A 23,856-nucleotide genomic window follows, 5' to 3' on the forward strand; every position below is an offset into this window, starting at 1 on the left:
ACTACATTGAATAGGAAGATCAAGCTGTTGATAAAGTTCAGGTCATAATGAGGCAAAAAAATTGCACACAGTGGATTGTCAGTAGAATATCTAAAATGTCCAGGTAAAAAAACAATGAAGGTTTGAACTTAGATAGTGAGAGTGGACTAGTTATAATGCCAACTTATATTTTTATAATGCTTTGAAAGGTATTCATCATTCTATCATGTATAGTCTTACCATAGAATCCCACACCAACCAAGCAGATTAAGGAGTAACGACAATGTAGTTTCTTTCCTTCTCTCTTCATCTCTCATAACTTCTCTCCCACCCCTCCCCCCTCCCCCCCACATCCTGCATCTCAACTGCCTATTTTAGAAACAACATCCATTGTGTGAGTCAAGATAGGAAGCAGGGTACCCTACCCCCGCACAATGAAAGCCAAAGGAAGGCAAGACTTGTTCTCCCTCAGCGGAGCTCCCGCCATTTGGCAAATACAAGGTCATGTGACATAAGCTAAAACAACTACATGCTTCTTCCCAGGAATCTTGAACATAGAATGAGTGATGGGAAAGCAAAGAGATTATTAGCATTCATTTTCAGTACTATGTATCCTCATACAGCATCATGCAGTGGTCCCCAGCAGTAGGGGTGACATGTTTTGATCCCCCCATCCTGAGAAAAGTGTTACGCTGTCAAAGATTTCAGAGATGCCTTGGGCTCTGAACATTTTCCAGACTGCTCTTTAAGCTTTATATGTATTCTCTGAGCCCCTTACACATTTCTATCTAGGAAATCCCTTGAAGCTTAAGACAGCCAAATTTTTCCTATTACTTGCAACTAAGAGCCGAGACTACATATAAACAAGTCATATTATCCTCCTGTTTGCTGACAGGAAATTGAGATTCAGATAGGCTGAGAGTTGCCTGCGATCACAAGGGCAGGTGGTAGGCAGCTGCACAGGGCTCTCAACACAATGCATCAGTTGTTTATCAATGGATTCATCAGATTCTGCGTTGAAATGTGGAAAGCTTTACTGCTAAAGGAGGGGTAAAACCACAAACTGTAATGTGTACAAAGAGAAGCCAAACAAAATTAAAAGCATCGTTAATATCAGCCAAGCTACATACAGCCCCAGGCCCAAGTCCTCCAGCAGAAGACTTGCAAACCGTAACATGTCCCTTTTTACTGATTAACTCACAGTGAAATCCACAAACCAAATATACGTGTTGTATTCCCCTTGACAATTACATTCTATGTAATATCCTGTCACCTCTTTACAAGACATAGACTACTACCCCCTTCTGAGAAATACAACATCAAAGAATAGAGAAGCCATTAGAAAACAAAACAACATCCAGGGGTACCTGCGTGGCTCAGTTGATTGAGCATCCAACCCTTGATTTTGGCTCAGCTCATGATCTCACGGTTTGCGGGATTGAGCCCCACATCAAGCTCTGTACCTACAGCATGGAGCCTGTCTCCCTCTCTCTCTGCCCCTCTTCTGTGTGTACATATGTACTCTTTTTCTCAAAACAAACAAAAAACTTTTAAAAAAGGAAAACAAAACAACATCCAGTTTTCAGTATTCAACATTTTTACTTCCACATACCTTTTTTAGTTTATCAACAAATTATATATGTTTTTGGTCTAAATAATTTGTTCTGCTATAAACTTTACAATAAACTAAAATTTTAGAGGAGTTTTTAAAATCTGGCCAAGTATCTGACACTATGCCATAATGGCATAAAAGTTCTCCTTGTGGCATTACTCTTTAAATTTACTATAATTTAATTTCACAAGGAAAACCAATACAGATGAGTTCCAAATTTATTGAAGTGTCTGATGGTTCTTCTGGGGTTTATATCAATGTTACTTACAGATTTAGTAGGGTCATGACTCATAAAGAAGCCAAACCTTTGACATTATTTCCATATTAAAATATCCATGGCTTAAGATGACCATATTTATGTTCACTTTAATACTATCAATCATAGGTTGCAAACTAAAAATACTCTAATTCATGAGTCCGACAGACAAAGTAAATGGATGAGGCAGACTGGCTGTAAGAATTCTGGTATTCAAACATTAGTTTTCTTCCTGGAACTGCTGAGTCTCAGCGATTAGAAGACAGGTAGTGTGGTGAACTGGACAGACCTTAAGGGCTGCTACTATTCAGCTGCAGTGATACAGATCCAGAATTAATGGGGAACAATCTGGAAATCTGGCTGGAAATCCAGGTTTTCATAATGAAATCTCTTGACTGCTTAAATGTAGAACAATTAAAAAGTCCCAAAAGCCAATTATATTGTCCCTGAAAGCTAATGGTGGCCCATAGGTCACTAATCTGTGACTCAGATATAGTCTTGCTGGCATGGAACCTTCCCAAATTTAAAGGTCATTCTCAACAACCCTACATTCCATCCAGAGGGTCTATGGCAGCAGCAATCCTCTGAAAACCATGTAAGTCTACAAATGAATTTTTAAAATAGTGTTTTGAAAATTATTGTCTGCCAACTTCCTTCACATCATTAAGTTCAGAATCTTGTAAAAAGGAGGCAGATGAGAAATATACTATATCATCATTTAATTTACTATGTTTGGGGTAAATGTATAGTCTATTTCTGAATAATTTTGTGTGTTTATGTGTGTGTGTTTGTTAGACGCAGACTAGGAAAATGTTTTTAAAATAATGAGCATCTTTTACCTTTTTTCTAAGTTTATTTATTTTGAGAGAGAAAGAGAAAGAGAGCAACCATGAGAGGGACAGAGAGAGAGCAAGAGAGAGAATTCCAAGCAGGCTCCACACTGTCAGTGCAGAGCCCAACGTGGGGCTCAATCCCACAAACTGTGAGATCATGACCTGAACCAAAATCAAGAGTCGGACGCTTCACCGACTGAGTCACCCAGGCTCCCCTGAGCATCCTTTACTTTTACGCCAAAAACAAATATGAAAAAAGTGACCCAATCATTAAAGTGAGGAATGTGGGCATAAATATGAACAAGGTCCCCCCTTCTTAACAGACTTCATTTCCTCGCAAACACCAGACTTACTCTAGGATTATTAGAATTAAATTATTGCTCCTCAACAACTGGGAAAGAGAAGGGAACTGGGAATCATTTTTAAATATAGTTTTGGAACATTCAACAGAGTTAGCTAATAATAATCATAATGCATTAGTTTTCTTTGGTTCTCATAACAAATTACTCTAAACTCAGTGGCTTGAAACAACATAAATTCATTACACCTCTGTAGGCCAGAGGTCTGCCATTGGTCTATAAGGCTAAAGTCAAGATGTCTACAGGGCTGCATGCCTTTCTGGAGGCTCTGTTTTCCTGGTTTTCCAGCCTCTAGAGCCTGTTTCTCTAGAGGCTGTCCCCATCCATGATCCCCTCTCCATCTTCAAAGCCAGGAATGTTGTAGCTCTCTGACCATTCTTCCATAGTCACATCTTCCTCTGACAACAGTCAGGAAAGTTCTTTTGTAAGGACTCATGTGATTAGATTGAACCCACTGTATAATACAGGGCAATCCCCTCATTTCAAGGTCTTTAACCTTAATTAGGTCTGCAAAGCCCCTTTTGCCATGTGAAGTAACATATTTACAGGTTCTAGGGATTAGGATGAGGACATCTTCGGAGGCCATCATTCTGCTCACCACAAATAAGAACATAACTACCACTTATAACTGCTTACTCCCTTCCAGCTGTCATGTTAATTTGCATACTTCATCTCATTGAATTCCAAAAACAACAGACAAGGTATGTAATATCATCCCACTTTAAGGATGAAGAAACTGTGGTGAAGAGGTTAGACAAGTTGTTCAGGATCACAGCTGGTAGGCAGCAGAACAAAGACTCAAATCTCTGAAGCCTGAATGAGCTAGCATCTTTAAGCTCAACTGCAACAAAATGTTCATGGAGAAGAGGAGGCTAAAGAGATGATGATTTGACTTGTATCAACTAAAGGGCGAGGCCCTGTGGACCTCTTAGCCACTTCCTGTCTTGTTTTTGTTGTTGCATTTCACAACATCTAATGGACATGTGTATGCAAATCTATTTTATAAAAACGCTTCAGGTAGCAACCTAATGGTTATGATTTTGTTCTAGAAAAATTCTAAAATCAGTTATTAGACCACACTGAAAATGTACTTTCATGGAGTTCCAGAAACACCAATGAAGCATTCTGCCTTCTTTAAAATAAAATACCATATCACCTTGATTCTAGGTCTGCACTGATTGTCAGATTGACTTAATAAGCAACTTTGGGGCAAACAAGGAAAAATAACATAAAAGAAAAAAGAAAGCACTGACTCTTCAACATACATCTCAATTAGAATGTGTACAGACTGAGTGAAATATTTCAGAAACTGTAAAACATGTCTTAGAATTTTCTACAGGATTTTCTGGCTTTATCTCTTACAATTCCATTCACACTGAACTTGCTATTATACAACAACCTATACTTTTGTGCCTACTCCTCTTTGTCCTGAAGTGTTGTCTCTCATTTCTTCCTCTCCTGAAATGTCTGTTCATCCTTAAAAAAACCTCAATTTAAATGTCACATGGTGATGTCTGCCTGTATCCAGGCTTAAGCCAGATTATTCACTGCCTCTTCTGGGCTCCCCCAGCTCTCTGCACATTTCTTTGTTACAGAGTGTACCACAATGTACTGTAAGGATTTATTTTTACTATCTCTAATCTATTAGATTGGACAATAACCTAACCACGCACCCATATCAAAGTTTGGGTATAAAGAAAACTGAAAGGAATGTGTGACATCTCATGAGTTTTTCACAATACCTTACACACAAGTTGTTACACAACACATTTTTAGTCCTCTCTCTATACCCTTATTCTCAACCTGGTGCTCTTATCAGTCTTCGGCTAAAGTGGGTTAGTCAACTATAATATTCAATGTCTGTACCAGGAAGCCTTTAGGATGACCTCCAGTCATCTCTAGCTCCTGATATTCGTGCCTTTCTGCCATCCCTTCCCTTTAGTATGGGCTGTACCTAGTGATTTGCTTATAACCAATTTACAACAGCAAAAATAATAGGAGGTCACTTACTGGCTTTGGTGAAGCACATTGCTATGTTGGAAAGGCTTATGTGGTAAGGAGCTGAGGGCTCCTTGACCTAAAGTCAACAGCCAGTAAGGAATTGATTCTTCCAATCACACAGGTGATCTTGGAAAAAAATCCTTCCCCAGCCCCGATGGACACCTGGATGCCAGCCTTATGAGAGGCCCTAAAGTGGAGGACCATAATAGCAGAGGAGATATTCCATGTCCAGATTCCCGACCCACAGACAGCGTGAGACAATAAATGTGTATTATTTTAAGCTGCCAAATTTTGGGGTTATTTGTTATGCAGCAGTCGAAAACTAGTACAATGTTTTTCCCTTTGATAAAAGAACTTCGAGAAAAAGTTATCTGTGTATATGGTATCAGAAGTTTTATGAAGAAAATACCAATACTAAAATATGTGGCCACAGACCATGAAAGTACTGTCCAACCACTCAGTGTGGCTCTGTCTCACTCTAGCAGAAGCACACAGAGAGACAAGGCTTTGGCTTTGAGAGAAGAAACTCCCCCGTTAGAGCCCAAGGCATGACCGAGTATGACAGTGCAGAAGCCTCCTGGCCCGGGGAGTAAAGGAGAGCTTCAAAACAGAGCAAGGCCATCAGGAGATTACACACCCAGTACAACATTATATTGGCAACAGAACCAGAAGGTGAACTCTCTTTCATGGAGCACTCAAACAGTGAGGAGGCAGAAGGAAAGTTGAATTTTCATACCAGGTAACATGTCAAAGCCAACAATCAAAGAAGGAAATGAAAGGCATCTGTTGAACTTCAACTCAGAGAATACTGTCCCTCACAGGTGCCTGTTGCTAAGACACTGCTATCATTACACTCCTGGCATATATAATCTTTTTATTCCCCTATGTGAGTTTTTGACTCTGTGCTTTTCATATAGAAATCTCAAAATAAAACTCAAATAATACATCTATTTGGGACCGAGGTGAATTAGGGTTTACCGACTAACCGAGGGAAAGCAGGTGAGGCTGGCTAATGAGGAAGCTCCCATCATCTCAGCGCTTCGGTGAGCTTGCACAGAGGGAAGCTCGTGTAGATGCATACCACTGAATGCTCTGATGATGAAACCATAGCCAGGCTGGAGGTCATACATGGACACGATGGCTGCACTGAGATGCCGCATAAAGACTCTGACAAGCTTGGAAACTGCTACATTGGAGCTGGTATGCTACCCCCACTCACTGACAGATTCAGATAGCACAGACTCCTTTCCAAGCTTTTCATCTTTAAAAAGGCAATTCAGCTCCCTGAGCCTTTGAGCCTGTTCCATTTTGAGCTGACTGCTAATTGTATGCATGCACATATGTGTTTCAGAAAAGAGATAAGCACATTGCCTTGGTCTCCTCACTAAACTGAACAGACATGATTCACTTCTGTTCTCTGCAAGTTTTCTAAACGTGGCCTGAAGTTTTCCAAACATTAACCCTTCCTGGTAACCACACTGCACATTCTTCTAGAAATGTTTTTTGTGATTACATTTGTTTAACTTGCTTTTCACTATTAATTCTTTGAGTCCTAGGGCTTGGTATTTTCATTTGCTTTTGTGATCGTGTTTATATTTTCAAATTTCTCAATAATAACGACACAGTGTAATCATATACAGTGAGCCACATGAAATGCATAAGGTATCTTTTAACATGGGGGGACATATTTTAAATTCTAAAACCAAAAGTTGTCTGATTTTTCATATTTTATGAAATATACAATTTTATCATATTCTGCAATGTGATTCCAGGAAGAGAAAATTTAGAGTGGTTGTTCATAAAAATACAGAAGTCCTTCCCAACAGTCATGGCAGCTAGTGGCCAGATGGTAGGATTGTCGGATTGCTGATTGTTATTCTTTAGAAAAGAAATCCACATAGAGGCAGCCGAGCTCATAAAATCTGCTGTGCTTGAGACTGAGCAGACTCACTAATTATTTAGGGCTCGTATTCCCTACTCTGGGCAGATTAGTGTCCTCATAGGGCCCTGGATGCACCCATGCAGCCCCAGAGCACCCCAATCTAATAGTCACTCACAGGAACAATGGAAAGTCCCTCTCCTGGGAAGTACAACAGATCAACCTGCTGAAGGAGTGTTCCAACTTCCAGAGAAAGTGCCATTCAGTTACATCAAGGCTTCTCTTTCTTTTTGTAAGTCCCTATTCACCGTTACATAATAAGTAGAGTTGAACAAACAGGAAAACTGAATGCACTGCTCCGGCAAAACTATGTATTTTATGAAAAATAATAATTCAGTTGAAAAGTAACCAGAGAAAAGTGTCCAGTTGAAAAGGTCCCAGGGAAATGAGACATTTCCTCAAGAGGATGGCTTGTCTAATCATAATTGTAACAACAACAATGATGGTAGCTAACATTTATTAAAAGTTTATTGTGTGCTAGGCATTTTACAAAAGATAAAGAGCCAAGGCGTTTTACAACAAAAATAACCTTGTTTGTTTAGAATTTCTTTTGTGAATGCTGATATGCGTATTTTCACTTCCTGTTCTTTATCATTGTTCTCTCCGATTTGTGCTTCTCTGATTCCCCATCCTCTCTGCTGCCATTGTCCACACTATCTTATTCCTTTACTATTTATATACCAGTAATTATTGTAATACACACAGAGAGAATCATGTCTTGTTCTGTACTTTTGATTTTGATAAATCCATCAAGCGCTATTTTTAAATAGCTGATAATGAAGTTATTGTCCATCTATACAATAAATTACCAGCTTTAGTTTAAGTTCTTTTTGGAGGAATGCAGAATAAAAAATAATAATGTTATTGATGTCTTTCCAATATCAACTCTTTAAAAATTTAAAAATTTAAAAATTACCTTTTCTAGCATTGCTTGCTAGGAAACTTTAAAGAAACGCACACACGTGCACATGCACAGGACAGCTATTTGAGGAGGGGGCATGCATGAGTTACAATGGAATTAAAATCTTTGCTCCAGCTGAACAGTAGTAAATCCTTCTCTGTAACCTTATGTGCATGACAATAGTATCCAAGACTCTTTAAAATGCTAGGACACCAACAGTAAAAAAGACAAATGAAGAAAACTTAATATCATCATAAAATTCATGACTCTTTCTCCATAATCACCGAACTACACAAGCCTGACAAACAAGATGGTAGTAATGATTTAAAAAAAAAAAATCAGTATTGACCATGTTAGAGAAAAAGAAGTAACTGCCACAATAAGATCATAAAATGTAAGCACTGGAAGTATTTAATGCTATAAAGGTTAAGGACTTTCAGAAGTAAAATCCTTTGGGGAATACCAGAAGAGGTTCTTTGTGTAACAACAAAAATGAAGTGTCTAGTAAAACCCCTTGTGCTTGGACACTTTCTGGATGTGCTGTGATATGCGATATGGACCAAAGCCAGTATTAGAAGATCCTGGAGTAACAGAAGCAGCCAGGGTCAGAAGAAACCATATGGAGGATGCATCAGGAGAGTGTAATTTGAGGGGCCCTAAGACATCCCTTCAGTCCCCTCTGCGGAGGCCTGCACTTTTATCATTGGAGAATCATTCTCCTAGGTTCATCTAAGGCGAGGTTTCTGATAAGAGAAAGAGGTTGGAATGGGGGTCAGGGGTCCTTACTGAGAAGGCCAAAGGCCAATAAAAGGCCATGGGACACCATAAAAAGTGAGAGAAGGAATACAGGAATACAGGGCCTGAAGGAAACTTGAAGAGGAAAAGGGAAAGTTTAAAAAAACAAGCATACAGGGGCACCTGAGTTGTTCAGTTGGTTAAGTGACTTTAAAGCAAAAATTTTTTAATGTTTATTTATTATTGACAGACAGGGAGACACAGAACGTGAGCAGGGGAGGGGCAGAAAGAGGGGGAGACACAGAATCCGAAGCAGGCCCCAGGCTCTGAGCTGTCAGCACAGAGCCCAACGCGGGGCTCGAATTCACAGACTGTGAGATCATGACCTGAGCTGAAGTCGGACACTTAGCTGACTGAGCCACCCAGGCGCCGTGAAGTCACTCTTGATATCAGCTCAGGCCATGATCTCCCAGTTCATGAGATTGAGTCCCGAGTCAGGCTCTGCACTGGCAGCACAGAGTCTGTGCCTGCTTGGGATTCTCTCTCTCCCTCTCTCTCTGCCTCTCTCCTCTGCTTGCTCTCTCTCAAAATAAACAAACACCTAAAAAAAATAAAAATAAGTAAAATTAAAAAAAAATTATTTTTTTTCAATGTTTATTTATTTTTGAGACACAGAGAGAGACAGAGCATGAGCAGGGGAGGGGCAGAGAGAGAGACACAGAATCCAAATCAAGCTCCAGGCTCTGAGCAGTCAGCACAGAGCCTGATGCGGGCTCGAACTCATGAACGGTGATATCATGACCTAAGCCAAAGCCGGACACTTAACCAACTGAGCCACCCAGGTGTCCCTAAAATAAAAGTTTTTTTAAGTGTACATTTTACAATTTCGATTGGGTGACCCTAAAGCAGGATTTCTCACCCTTGTCACTATTTGGGTCATATAATTCTTTGTTATGGGGAGCTGTCTTGTAGTAGATAAAGATTAATGACCCAGTTGGAAAATAACCAGAGAAAAGCTCCCAGCTGAAAGGATTCTAGGAAAATAAGACATTTCCTCAAGAGGATAGCTAGCCTAATAATAATATTATAGTATGTTTAGCAGTATCCCTGACCTCTATCCACTAGACACTAGTAGCAACCCCCTTCCCCACAGCTGTGATAACCAAAATGTCTCCAGACATTGTTAAACGACCTCTGGCAGGTAGGAGGGCAAAACTGCCCTCATTGGATATCCACTGCCCTAAAGGATCATTTTCTCTCTAAGATGGCAAAACTTTTCATTAGCTTCTACCTTTCCCAATTTCCTGTTCCCACTCTAAAGCATTCCATAACAGTGGGAGGATTACAAGCTCCTCAACACAAAAAAAGAATCAGAATTCCATTTTTTAATTACAATTATCAGAGCAGAGAGATGCAGCAGGAAGCTGTGAAATGAATGCCTTCTCAGAATGTTTGTCCTTTGATAATTTGACAGTTCTTGGATCCCATCTTTGTTTCCAGCGATATTTTACTCTTTGCCCATTACACAAGACCAGTTCCAGGAAGGGATGTCCAGTAAAACTCAAAAAGATTTGCCCAATTCAACTAATGCTTATAAGAATGAACCAAGAAAGCCATTAGTCCACATCAGTAACGAAGAAACTTTGTTATACATAAAAATTAAGTTATTTTTGCAATCAGAGATACTGGCAAGTGGGCTTCTAACATCTTGGCTCAGGTGAATCAAACCCTTTTCCTTCCCTTGTCTCCCCTTCCCTTTGTCTTTTCTCTCCATCCCTCCCTCCCTTCCTTCTCCCTCCCCTCCTTCCCTCTTTCTTTCCTTCTTTTTCATTTTCCTTCTTTCCTTGTAGGTATTCCCATTCTTTCCTCTATGAGAATAGGAAAAGATGTGAGAAGGAAAGAGATTAGGAAGCATTAATCAGAAAAATAAGTAAATAGCACCCTCTCTGGAAGGACAAATATATTAAAGACTTTAGAAGAGCTTAAACTGCTACAGCATTTCTGCAACTGAATGATTAGCACAACTGTATAATAGAGTCAGAGGCCCAGAAAATGCTGATTTATATTTCTTCTACTGACTTCTGGTTCAGAATTATTATTATAAGATGTGTAGGGGACAATTTCCTCTTGGAATCAAAGCTAATGAACTGAAACAATCTATAAGAAAGGCAGTTTAAATACTGAATATTATAAACTAAATAATGTAGGGGCGCCTGGGTGGCTCAGTTAGTTAAGCATCGGACTTTGGCTCAAGTCATGATCTCACAGTTCATGAGTTTGAGCCTCACATCGGGCTCTGTGTTGACAGCCCAGTACCTGGAGACTGCTTCAGATTCTGTGTCCCCTCTCTCTCTGCCCCTTCTCTGTTCATGCTGTCTGTCCATCTCTCTCTCTCTCTCTCAAAAATAAATAAACATTAAAAAAAATTTTAATAAAAAATAAAAAATAAACTAATAATGTATTTCTACATAAAATATGAATCTTTCCCGTTATTTATTTTTTATATGGCTGCAAATTTAACAAATGGTGAATAATATGAGAACTAATAAGGAGGCTTATCTTCTGGCCCCCCTTTTGCCTCTCACTAACTGTATGACCATGGGTAAGGCAATTAATCTCTTTGAGCTTCAGTTTTCCCACATGTGAAAATTAAGAGATTGGACTAGATTACCTTTAAGAATTTTCCGTCTCCCAAATTTAATTTTATTTTATGTATTTTTTAATGTTTTATTTATTTTTGAGAGAGAGAGAGAGAGAGAGAGAGAGAGAGAATGAGTGGGGGAGGGGCAGAGAGAGAGGAGGACAGAGGATCCAAAGCGGGCTACCTGCTGACAGCAGTGAGCCTGATGTGGGACTCAAACTCACAAACTGTGAGATTATGACCCAAGTCAAAGTTGGATACTCAGCTGACTGAGCCATCCAGGTGCCCCCCTCTCCCAAATTTTATGATTATGGGAAAGATATAACTCAAATTATCTGAAACTGAAAGAAAAAAATAAACTATGTAATTCTACCAACTATGTAAGGTAATTCCTCTGTAGCATACATAATTTCCATGTGAGAGTGACAGGGTTATAAAAGCAAAAAAGGCTTCTTTTATTGATCAAAGCTCCTGGCTATAAAGTAACATGTATCGCTCTTGGATTCTTCTTTAAATTAGAATGATTAATTTTCAGATGGGGAAGCAACTCTGAGAGTCTGCTGGGTTCAGTGATGAGAATGTCAGTTATCTTATGGCGAGGGCGGGGTGGGGGGGAGTTCTGCAACAGGGAGGAGGGGCAAGCATACAGAAGCAAAACAAATTCAGAACTCCAGGAGCTCAGTCACAAATGTCAGAGAATGGCTTTGTGATGGTGTCTTGACATTTATTCTGGAAGGCTTGCATTTATACTGCAAGTATGTGGATGTCTGTATCTAAATTCATGGAAAATAAATCCCAATCTTCAACAGAACAAAGTCATACTCTGGTCTTACAGGAGCTCTTGAAAAGGTACAGCCTAGATACTTTCAGTTGCAAGGCAAACCTCCAGCAGAGGAGTCATTTCCTCGAGCCTTTTGTATAGCTGCTAAAGTTAAAGTGTGGAGGGACAGATTCAAAGAGGGAGAATTTAAACATTCATTTCCTTTACAGGAACCCTGACTATGTGCTGACCCTGCATGGTCTAATATAAAAAGTTTTGCCAAAGATCGCCTGACTTTGGACTATAAAATAAAATCCACTCATGATCCCTAGGAAATCCAACTTTTATGTATGGATGTAAATTCTCAAATTTGTAGGCCTGCCCATAACACATAGAAAATTTAAGGGCAAGAAATCTTTCTTTAAGTGGAAGCATAGAAATACTGGTGCTAGCTGGAAATGCTAATGAATCATTAAGGAAATACATTCCATCACCTGCCAGATCTTGAAATTCTTGGCTCTGGTTCTTTAGGCACAAAAATCATGGCCTGAACAGCTTTTCTTAAAATGATCTTGGCCTTCATTGGCATTCCTACAATGGGATACTTTATTTATATCGTTAGATACTTTGGAATCTTAATGGAAAATTCTCCCTAAGTAGTCAAAAACAAATAGTAATTTGCGGGATTTTATTTGGAAGGAAAATACACTAGGAGAGGTAAAGCCAGAGCAAGAGATTCTCTGTAAGGCAAGACAGCTCAACGATTCCTTGGATTTCCAGCCAACAGACAGGCTTGGAATGGAAACGAAGCTCTTGAAAATACTCTGCCCTGAAGAAACACTCCTCATTCAACAGGAGGCCAAATTATGTGTCATGTATTCTTACTTACAGTCTTGAACACTTTTTAAGAATGTAAGAAAAACAAAAAGAATCACTAGGAAGTATAAAAACGTACAAAGCTTTTAAGTCTTTCATGCCACGGAATCAGCAGACTCCTTGAAAACTGCTAGCTCTCCATTTTTTTTTTAATGAGCACATCTTGAAATACTCTGAGATGCAGTAGTTTCACTAAGACTTTTGTTGTTGTTGTTAACAATTACATTGGAACTCAGACTTACTGATATTACCAACAATACAGCAAACTGTGTATTTTATTCTCCATATATTTATTGAGATTTGTTATTTATATTTTTTATGTTGACAAAGATCTCCGTAGTACTTCAAGAAACTCTGCCACTCAGTGTGATTAAATTTTGTCTAATGAAAATGTGCAGAATTAGTCCCACAATGTGGAAATATTTAGAATAAGCTGACAAAAAAGCGAGAATTTGCAAATCAATCAGCAACTCTATATGAATTCTACCTTCAAAATATCTTTGGTTATTCTCTATAGACTGGGAGGCCACTTCTCATTGTTCTTTACATGCAATATTTTGTTTTTACATAAATATTATATTTGAATTTAGTGGAAAGACCTCTATCTTGATAAACAAGATATCAAATAGTACACACTATGGTCACTATAATGAAAACTTAGAAGAGTGTACAATAACACAGAGGCATAAGATGACACTTTTATTATAGATTCATAGTTTTACTAGTGTGTTATGCGGTCTCTTTCCCTGGAAACCTTGAAGTATTATTTGTACATCCATTAGACAAAAACGATAAGGTTGGAGATGGAGTAGAAAGTTACAGGTACAATAAAAAGTTACAAGATTAATATTTTAAGTACTCTGCAACATTATGATTCCACGCATTTTTTCTAAAATTTATTTAAGATTCTTCTATTTAAAAAAAAAGAAATCCAAAGAAATATCTGTTTCACACCCACAATTCCTCAAACCCCACAGTCTTCAAGCTACTCTTCTAGCACTATTTTCTTTCATATTCTACAGGTAGGAACTCCTAGAATATGAAGTGAATAGGCTGTTTTGTCCCAGGACCAACTTTAGACATGACTACACTCAAGATATCCATGAACAGGACTCTGGATGGTACTGACGGGAGTGATAGTTCATAAAACAAACAAAAGCAAAACTTCTTTGATGTGCTCAGCTGCATTTCCCAGAGACATGAAGGAGCTCGATTCTCTTTAATATTCCCATTTTCTAGCACTGCAAGAATCTATTTCTGAAAACATCGCATTATTTATGTTATCCTTCCTCTATGCAAAAATCTACTGCCATATAAAGGAAATTTTTAAGGGTTGTTTCTCGGATTTGCCATTGGATTCACATAAGTTTTGAGCATAAAACTGTTTACATTTAAAATTAGCATAATGTTAATTTGGTTCTCTAGTGTTTCTTTACTCTCCTAACAGGGAGTATAAAACTTACCCAGGGCAAGCAGGTATTCCTTTCCTTAGAACAGGTTCAAAATTAACTACCAAATCAAGGAGATATGCTTTTCCTTATGACTTGTTTTGTTGTAAGGGAGTATTTATGGCATCCTTTTCCAAAAAATTAGAGTTAAAAGGAACCTTTAAAAGTAAACTTAAGGAATAGGAAGATTTTATTTCACAAATAGCTACTGTTTACCTGTACACGAATAATCATCAATTCTGATGTATCCAGTTTTGCAGATGCACATGAAAGAACCTGGGGTGTTAACACACATTGTATTCTCACGGCAGTAATGGCGCCCTTCAGCACACTCATCAATGTCTGTGAAGAAGAAGTAGGGCAAAGAGGTCAACAGTGGCCAATATTCTAGAGTTTCTCTATAATTTTCTTGGAGAAGGCAATAGTTTCCAATTGAAAAGCATTTTTTAAAAGTATTCAGAACATCTCCTTTAATAAGAATGCTTGATGTTCAAATGACAGAAACTGTAAACATTTTTTTCCAATAGGTCTTGCTGGAATTTCAAACATGTCTATATATTTCAACTTGCAACATTCTAAATATAGTTAGAAAATTTCAGCGCAATCATCTACCTCTGATAAAATGAATCAGAAAGTACAAGTTTGCTACCTTGGAGTCTCGGAATCTTCAAACGTTGAGTATACCATATATTATTTTTTGATTTACTGGCTATTCTGTGTATTTGGAGAGGCCGTAAGAGGTAAATAAAATATTTACATACACCAGAACTTGAATAACTTAAAGACAAGAAACCAATACCATATAGTTTATTAGAGATAGAAGTAGAGATATAGCTATCTCAGTGTCTGAATAGAGATGAAATTACAATGTAGAGATCTGATATAAATGAAAAACTGTAAAATAGTAGTAAGATATCATATTGAAGAACTTCCATAGAAATTCACACACCAAGTTTTGAGTGTAAAGACATGGTAAGTCATAACAGGCACTGGGAAGAATGTGAATTTTACAATAAGACTGTCCCCATTTTATAGCACCTCTCTGCATGGAACATAAACTATTTCACAAATATCTTGTCATTATGAAATACTCTTTATGAAGGGCCTTAATGCATTGTTTCAGGCATCCCCAAAGTAGCAATGCTCTCATTTCTACTATTAAGAGAAATGGATCAATTATAGGAGATAGTCTGGTGACTGACTACTCTGTAAGTCATGGTATCCATATAACCCAGTCCTGAGAGTATCAAAAGACGTAACTGATGAAATCTCAGAAGGTTATATTTTAGAGGTAAAGGGATCTTGGCAATCATCTAAGCTAACTGCTTATTCTACAGATGGGAAAATGGAAGCCTAGAAAGACTCAATTTTTCCACTAAACTACTAAATGAAAGTTAACACAATAAATTACAAACTTCTTAGCATAAAAAGCTCTTTCAGTTCTGGCCCTTACTTTTTCAGTTTTATAGATTATGACCCACTCCCTTCTTCCCTCTCAGTGTTCTGGCCACAAAGAACTTCTGATCATTCCTCAAATGGACCATGCTCTCTCTCATCTACCTCCCTCTATACATGCTGTTCTCTCTATTCCTTCTTTGCCTATCACCACCCTTAGTGGATCTTGGCCACCAGTGGATTATTCTTCAAGAATCTGTTTAAACGTCTCTCTGTGAAAACTTCCCTAATAAAGTAAAATTCTCCCTATGCAGTGCTCTCTTGGAACTTGGTGTTTCCATTGCAGATTCATCCATTGTGACTTTATTAAGTTTTATAAGCTTCTTCTCGCCAGTAAGTCTTATATACTCCTCCAGGGTAGAGATCATCTAGTTGTGTCTCTTAACTCTAGCTGCACATTATATTCATCTGGGATACTTTTTTAAAAACATCGGTTCTTGGGCCAACTCCCAAACCCCCACTCCAAATCTTATTTAACTATCTGTGGTGGAACACAGGCAATGATTTCTTTTTTAAATCTTCCCCATGATGAGTCTAATGCAGGGATCAGCAAAATTTTTCAGTAAAGATCTAGATAGTAAACATTCTAGGCTTTGGGACTTACAGGATCTCTGTTGTAAATTTAAGTCTGTTTTTCTAGCATGAAAGCAACCACAGGCAATGTAAATAAGTGAGCCTGGTGATATTTCAAAAAAAAATTATTTACAAAAACAGAAGTTGCATCAGATTTGGCCTGCAGGCCATAATCTGATGATCCCTGGTCTAATGTATAAGCAGGGTTAAGAATCACTAAGTATGTAATTCATTTTTGAACTCACAATAGCTTATAGGGTGTTTAGGATATTACAGGGTCAATAAATGCTGCAGAATGAATGAATAAATGCTTCAAGGCTAGCGTAAGGAAGATCTAAGAATAGATCTCAGTGGTGCCTGAATGGCTCAGTTGGTTAAGTCTCCAACTCTTGATTTTGGCTCAGGTCCTTATCTCGTGGTTTGTGGGAAAGAACCCCAAATTGAGCTTTGTGCTGACAGCATGGGCCTTGCTTGAGATATTCTCTCTCTCTCAAAATAAATAAATAAATAAACTTTTTTTTTTTTTAAAAGCTTTTTTTTTTTTTGTTTTGTTTTTGTTTTTGTTTTTTTATTTATTTTTGGGACAGAGAGAGACAGAGCATGAACGGGGGAGGGGCAGAGAGAGAGGGAGACACAGAATCGGAAACAGGCTCCAGGCTCTGAGCCATCAGCCCAGAGCCCGACGCGGGGCTCGAACTCACGGACCGCGAGATCGTGACCTGGCTGAAGTCGGACGCCCAACCGACTGCGCCACCCAGGCGCCCCAATAAACTTTTTTTTTTAAAGAATATATCTCAGATTATCTGACTTCTAGTATAATACTCTTCTCATGATATCATGCTACTTCTAAATGTTTGCAGTAGTCTGCAAGGCAAGTATCACATTCAATTACAGCCTAAAAATCAAACTACAGGCACCCTGGGGGAATATGATGAAAACTCATTTGCTTCCAGGTTCTTAAGATAATAATAGGAATCATATGGGATTACTAATGAGCTCAGCTGGATCAATGGTCTTTAACCCTGCTCCTCTGAGAGAGTGCTGAACTGAAGTGGAAGTTACTGAAAGCCACTGCAGAAGTCCCCTGGGTTTAAGCTTGCAAATGGGAGGAATGGCCACAACGAAGTTCATGTGCACAGCGGTGTAAAGAATTTATCTTTGGGAAGGAAAGAGCCAAGAATAATGAACGCAACTCAGTGACGAGATCTTGGTTATCAAAGGGGAGAATTATTGAGTACACTGTATCATTTCCTCAAGACAAGCCTAGTTTCTAGCGAAAGACCTCATTTCTTGGTAGAGTCAAGGATGTAGCTACAGTGCCTAGTGCAGAACGGAGTCCCAGCTGGAGCAAGCATTAATTACTGAAGACACTGTCCTTCTCTCCAAACAGTATGCTAGAGGAGGAAGCCCACCTCAGTAGGAGTGGCCAACAAACCTGGCAAATCAAACTCAGAAGTACACAAAGCACCCCAAACCCCTCCCAAGAATACTCAAGGAATGAGAACTTTGAGAGTATTAAAGTCCTATTAGAGAAGACACAGAAAAGAGACAGGGTGATTTCTGTTAATGGACCCTATTGACAGCCAAAGCTACTGGATAATTTGGTTTATAAGATAAATAGGGTATTTTGTGACAGCGTAAATACTGTCTCTACCACTTGTTTGTTGGTGGGTCTACAAACCACAGACTGTTGGGAGACATTGGCCGGTCGCATTCTTTGTAGATGTTTCCTGTGAAGATACCATGTGATCAGAGAAAACGCAACATGGGGTCATAAAGCAAAACCTATTGAGGAACCTATTTAACACGAAGCCTTTTAGGAACTTGAATGGTTTGGATCACAAAGAAATACTGAATTCATGGCCCAGAGATATGAAGTGTCAGGAGCAGTATTGTGAGGGGGGGAAACAAAGTAAAATACCAAAAAATATAATTGCAACACTGTGTGCCCTTTGTATGGTCCATGTGACTTTTAGCACAAAATTCAGCACAAAGAGAGTTAAGCTAAGGTGCTGCCTTTAAAGGACTTATAGTCCTTCTAAGTAGTATCACCACCACCACCATCATCATCATCCAGTTAGGTGCCTTCCATGTTTTAAGCCTGTACTTTAGAGAGCAGTATGTCTAAGAGAGGTTCATGGTTCCTCAAAACACAGAGTACTGCATGGTCAAGTAAATCTCAGGACCATTATAACACTATTCTTCTTCCATCTCCCCCCCCTAAAATTACCCATGTACATGAGTAAATTACAGGCTCTGAATACCTAGTCATGTTTTTAAAATTTTCGTTCATTAATTCAACAAGTATATAATGTACATGCCCCATGTCTACTTATTGCATTAAGCAACAAAGACAAATTCTAGCTGGAGAAGCAACACTTAAACAATAATGTTATGAAGTGATGCATACTATATAGCAGAAACATATACAATGGGCATTAAATAGGGAGCAACCAACTTTTTTAACACAGTGCTTTTTTATTCTGAGCACGTACTAATGCAGAACACATTTGGGAATTTACATTTGGTGATATAAGTAATTGTATGACTCTTCCCTCCCCCAGCTTGAGGAGCTGATAATGAAATTAAGATGCCTGGATACAGCATGAATAACAGCATGAGGTCCTATATATCAAGTGCCAGGAAAGAAAAAAGAGAAAAGAAAAGGGAAGGCAAGAAAGAATACACTCACTACCAGGACTGGTATTCAGAGGAAAGTTGGTGACTAAGAGACTGGGCAACCAAGGACAGTGTGCTGGTTGGTGTGGCAGGGCGTGAGGTAGATTTTTGAAGTAGGCTTAAAGTGACAGACATATACAAAGTTGAAGAAGGCTGCCACTGAACAGTTTCCTGTCAAATAGAGATGCTCTAAGATGAGCAGGCATATTGTAGAGATTCAAGTCTAGTGCCAGCAGCAGAGGTAGCAAAGGCATGAAACATTTAGGAACAATGAGTATTCCATTCGGTTGAAGTTTATGCAGGAAATAAAACAGAAATACAGCTATGGGATAGGAGACAGAATGGGAATGCACTTAAATGTTCAACAAATACGGGAAAGGTATCTTCCTTGCTGTGCTATGGAAATATGAAAGCATTTGGAAGGAGGGGAGTAGGAAAGTGACATAGAAAAATATATCTCATTGGGGAGCCTGGGTGGCTTGAGTTGGTTAAGCCTCTGACTTCGCTCAGGTCATGATCTCATGGTTTGTGAATTCGAGCCCTGCACTGGGCTCTCTGCTGTCATCACAGAACCTGCTTCAGATTCTCTCTGTCTCTCTCAAAAATAAAATAAACGTTAAAAAAAAAAAGAAAAAAAATCTCACAGGAGTTGGTAATGTGGAACTGAGAAGAGTGGTACAATCAAGGTAAGGAGCAGTTGACTAAATTAAAGTAACCTTCCAAGCCCCAGTTTCTCCATTACTTATCAGGGTCTGAAAGTATCCTAGTAAGTGATTTGTCGGTATGTCTGTTGTCTATTTCTATTGGAATATAAGATTCAGGAGGGTAGAGACCTTGTTCTAGAACAATGGCTGGCCCTTACTAAAAATGTGCTAGATGGGGCGCCTGGGTGGCTCAGTTGGTTGGGCGTCCGACTTTGGCTCAGGTCATGATCTCACGGTCTGTGGGTTCGAGCCCCACGTCGGGCTCTGTGCTGACAGCTCAGAGCCTGGAGCCTGCTTCAGATTCTGTGTCTCCCTCTCTCTCTGCCCCTCCCCTGCTCAAGCTCTGTCTCTGTCTCTCTCAACAATGAATAAACATTAAAAAATTAATTAATTAATTAATTAATTAAAATGTGCTAGATGAATCAATGAATCCTTTCATGGCTTTTCATCTCGTAGGAAAAAGGATAAGTGTCCTAATTCACACTGATCTGACCTGGAGCTCAACTTGGCAGAGTGGATCCTTTGTCTTCCCAGTATGCTGTCCAGGCATTTAGCTGGACGTGAGCTTTTTGTATGAACAGTGAACAGAAGCCACTGTGGTAAAATATAGTCTTGCATGGTAGAAGAGCACTGCAGGGGGAATAAAGACAACTGGATTCTAGTCTTTGGCTCTGTTATAAACCTGACAGGCATTTCATCTCTCTGGACCTAAATTTCATCATCTATATATATATAAAGGCTAGAGGTTTCCAAGTCATTACCAGCCCTCACACTTTACAATTCTAACAAAGAGAACATGATTTGTATGGTTGCAGTGAAGAATCTGATTCTCCAGGATTTTGTAGGAGACACAGTCATATGCCAACAAACTTAAAAAGCATAAGTAAACCCTGTTTCTTATACTTGAACAACCTCTCTTGCCCCAGGATAATTCAAGTTGATCTGCTTTAGAAACAGTAATTTATAAATTTATAAATTCCCTTTCATCCTATCTGAAAGCTGAGGTTGACTTTGTAACTATTCAGAATCACCGATTGTTAGACCTGAAAGGAACTATAGAAATCATCTAACCTAACCACGGTCATTTACAATTAACAAAATGGAGAAACAGAAATGCCAAAGACAAAGTAAGAAGGTGGCAGGAATCAGATCGTGAAACTTCCATGACCCACATTAAAAAACCTGAACTCTAGGGATGCCTGGGTGGCTCAGTCGGTTAAGTGTCAGACTTCAGCTCAGGTCATGATCGCATGGTTCATGGGTTCGAGCCCTGCACTGGGCCCTGTGCTGACAGTTCAGAGCCTGGAGTCTGCTTCCGATTCTGTGTCTCCCTCTCTCTCTGCCCCTCCCCTGCTCTCTCTCTCTCGCTCTCTCTCTCTCTCTCTCTCTCTCTCAAAAATGAATAAACATTAAAAAAATTTTTTTTTTTTTAAATCTGAACTCCGTCCTATATGACATGGGAAAGGTTTTAGGAGAGACTTAACTGAATCAGATCTGGGTGTTTGGAAGATCCTTCTAGCACAAGTTTACATAGTTAGTGAGTGGCAATCATAATGAGAAAACTGTTTCCTAGGTCCCACATTACTGTTCCTTTGGCCTATAGAGTGGTCTCCAGACTATCCTTGGGGGCAGTGGACACTCAGGTATGATGTCTCCTCTCCTGTGTGCTTTTGCCACACAACCTGGCTACCTACCCTCCCCATCTTATGCTTTATGTGTCATTGATAACATTTTTTAAAAGCATGGTATATTTCTAGGGATACAGCATGCTATCTCAATTTTTCCCTATAAAAGGATTATATTAGCATGTTAATGAACACTAATGCTTTATTGCTCAGCCAATAAAATCTTGAAGTCATGCAGCTCAACAGCAAGGACTCCACACATTAAAGACAAATACACATTGGTATGGGTTATTGCTAAGTCTTAGCCCACCAGCTGTGAAAAACTGGCTTGGCAAAGTTGGCAAAGAGATCAATGACTTAATTCATAAACCAGGAAAAAGGCTAAGTTCTGAGAAATGTAATTCTGGAAAGAGATTTGAGAGCAACATTTGGGAAGATAAGAGTATTTTTGAAAATAAAAAATTTGCAAGTATAAGTAGGCTGCTCGGTGAAAAATCAGTAAAGAATAAATTAAAATGTCATTTACAAATAGGCTAACATTAAAAGGAATTGCAAGCAATCCTATTTTAAAGTCAGTGGCATTAACAAGTTTGTTTACCAAATATTAATTTTTATGTATTAAAAACTATATCTATCATATGCTACTGAAACATATGATATTTTGATATCTCAAAATAATAATGCTATATTTTCTTCATTCATCTTTTTAATTCATTCATTGTAAATTGTACGGTACATTCCTCAAGAAGGATAAAAACTCTGGCATTGTATCATTGTTCTTGCTACTTTTAATAGAATACATTATTCTTAGTGTTAGGATTCCTGATTTAAAATAGATATACTTGGAGATATGCAGTTAGAAAATTTGAGACAGGGTTGAGAGTGGATCATAAAATTATACCTGTGGGGAAAGGTGAGATCATTTAAGGGTTTGAGGAAACAAAAGCATGAGTAGTTTATCCATGTAAGTAATATTTATTGAATTCCTACTATGCCCCAAGGTATTAACTTGGACACCAATGGCATAGCCTTGAAGAAGACAGATAGTATCTGTCTTTGTAGAGCTCTGGTCCTTCTGAGAGACAAATAGTAATTTTTAAAAATGCTATGGGAATTTGATAAGGATAGTGCCATCTGGAACAAAATGTGAGGGCTCCAAATCTTACAGGCAAGGCAAAGCTTTCAGAAGGAGGGTGTGACATCTAAGCAGAGGACTAAAGGAAAAGTAGAGTTAGCTAATGAGATGGGAAAGAGGAGAACATTTCAAATAAAAGAACGATGCACAAATTGTGAAAAGTGAGAGATTTTGATATATTCAAAGAATAGCAAAACATTAAATGTGGCTAATGAACTAAACAGGAGCTATTTTGTGTGTATATCTTGCAAAACTCACAAAATAATTTGACCTTATCCTGTGATGGATGGGAATCTATTGAAGCTTTAAAATCAATTTTTTAATACATCATATGTACACAGAGTATAAACTTTCAAAGATACAACAGAGGGCAAAATTAAAGTTAAGTCCAACCCATAGCCACTCAACTTCCCACTCGCAATGTCAGAGATATCCACTTTTACCAATTTCTTGTGCAACCTTCCAGAGACACTGTCTGCCATGTAGGCACGTGCACGTGTGTGTGTGTGTGTGTGTGTGTGTGTGTGTGTGTTTGTGTGTGTGTATGCTCCTCTAAAGGGTGTGAATGAATGAAATGACACAAGTTGCTAAGCAACATTTTTTAACTGCAAGGTAGAAGAGAGGATGGATTCAAGATGAGCAAACTGGAAGCTAGGAAGACACTCACTTGGAGTTTGGCTTCCTGTGTCTGGGACGGTATGTTCTAGCTGCATACAAAATAAGTGTGGAGATATGGAGATTATATATACATACACACACACACACATTTACATATATATATATACATATATATATCAGGAGAGAAAAGACTTTATATATACATATATCTATCTCTATATCTATCTATCAATGGAGAGAAGTACTGAGTACTTCCATATACTCTCCATATATATCAGGAGAGAAGACAAGAATAGAAGTCAAGATTTGGGAGCCTCAAGCACAGAGAAAGTAATTAAAGCCATAATATTAGACAACATCACCCAGGGAGAGGGTACAGAATGAGGAGAAAAAAGCTAAGATGGAGGGCTGGGGAACTTCAATATTTAAGAGGCAAGTAAAGAAAGGAGACTGAAAAAGCTTGCTCAGAGAGGTGGTGGCAAACTAGAAGAAGCAGACCAATGTTGAAATAGTGGTCAGCAATCACCCTTGAACACACCTTCTATACTTGAGGAAATCCCCATCTCCCCAAGATGGAAGTCACAAGTCAAATTCCAGCGTATTTGGCAGCTAGGGTATAGACTTGTAACCTAGGACTGCTCACCAGGGGCACTAATGCAAAACCTCAGTTCAGAAGAGAACTCATGGCTAAGCAAGGCTGTGACATCTGACAAGCAGGGTGGAGAAG

The 23,856-nt window shown here is 38.8% G+C and overlaps 1 protein-coding gene across 1 annotated transcript in view; it reads right to left on the reverse strand.

The window, feature by feature from the left end:
• The window catches only part of NELL2 (neural EGFL like 2), a 341,519-nt gene that overhangs the window by 142,370 nt on the left and 175,293 nt on the right, over positions 1–23,856 (reverse strand). The window contains exon 14 of the mRNA XM_049625335.1: positions 14,557–14,682. Within this exon, the coding sequence (XP_049481292.1) occupies positions 14,557–14,682 (126 nt within the window). The remainder of the gene's footprint in view (positions 1–14,556; positions 14,683–23,856) is intronic.

The sequence above is a fragment of the Panthera uncia genome, chromosome B4, assembly GCF_023721935.1.
Source record: "Panthera uncia isolate 11264 chromosome B4, Puncia_PCG_1.0, whole genome shotgun sequence".
Taxonomy (NCBI): domain Eukaryota; kingdom Metazoa; phylum Chordata; class Mammalia; order Carnivora; family Felidae; genus Panthera; species Panthera uncia.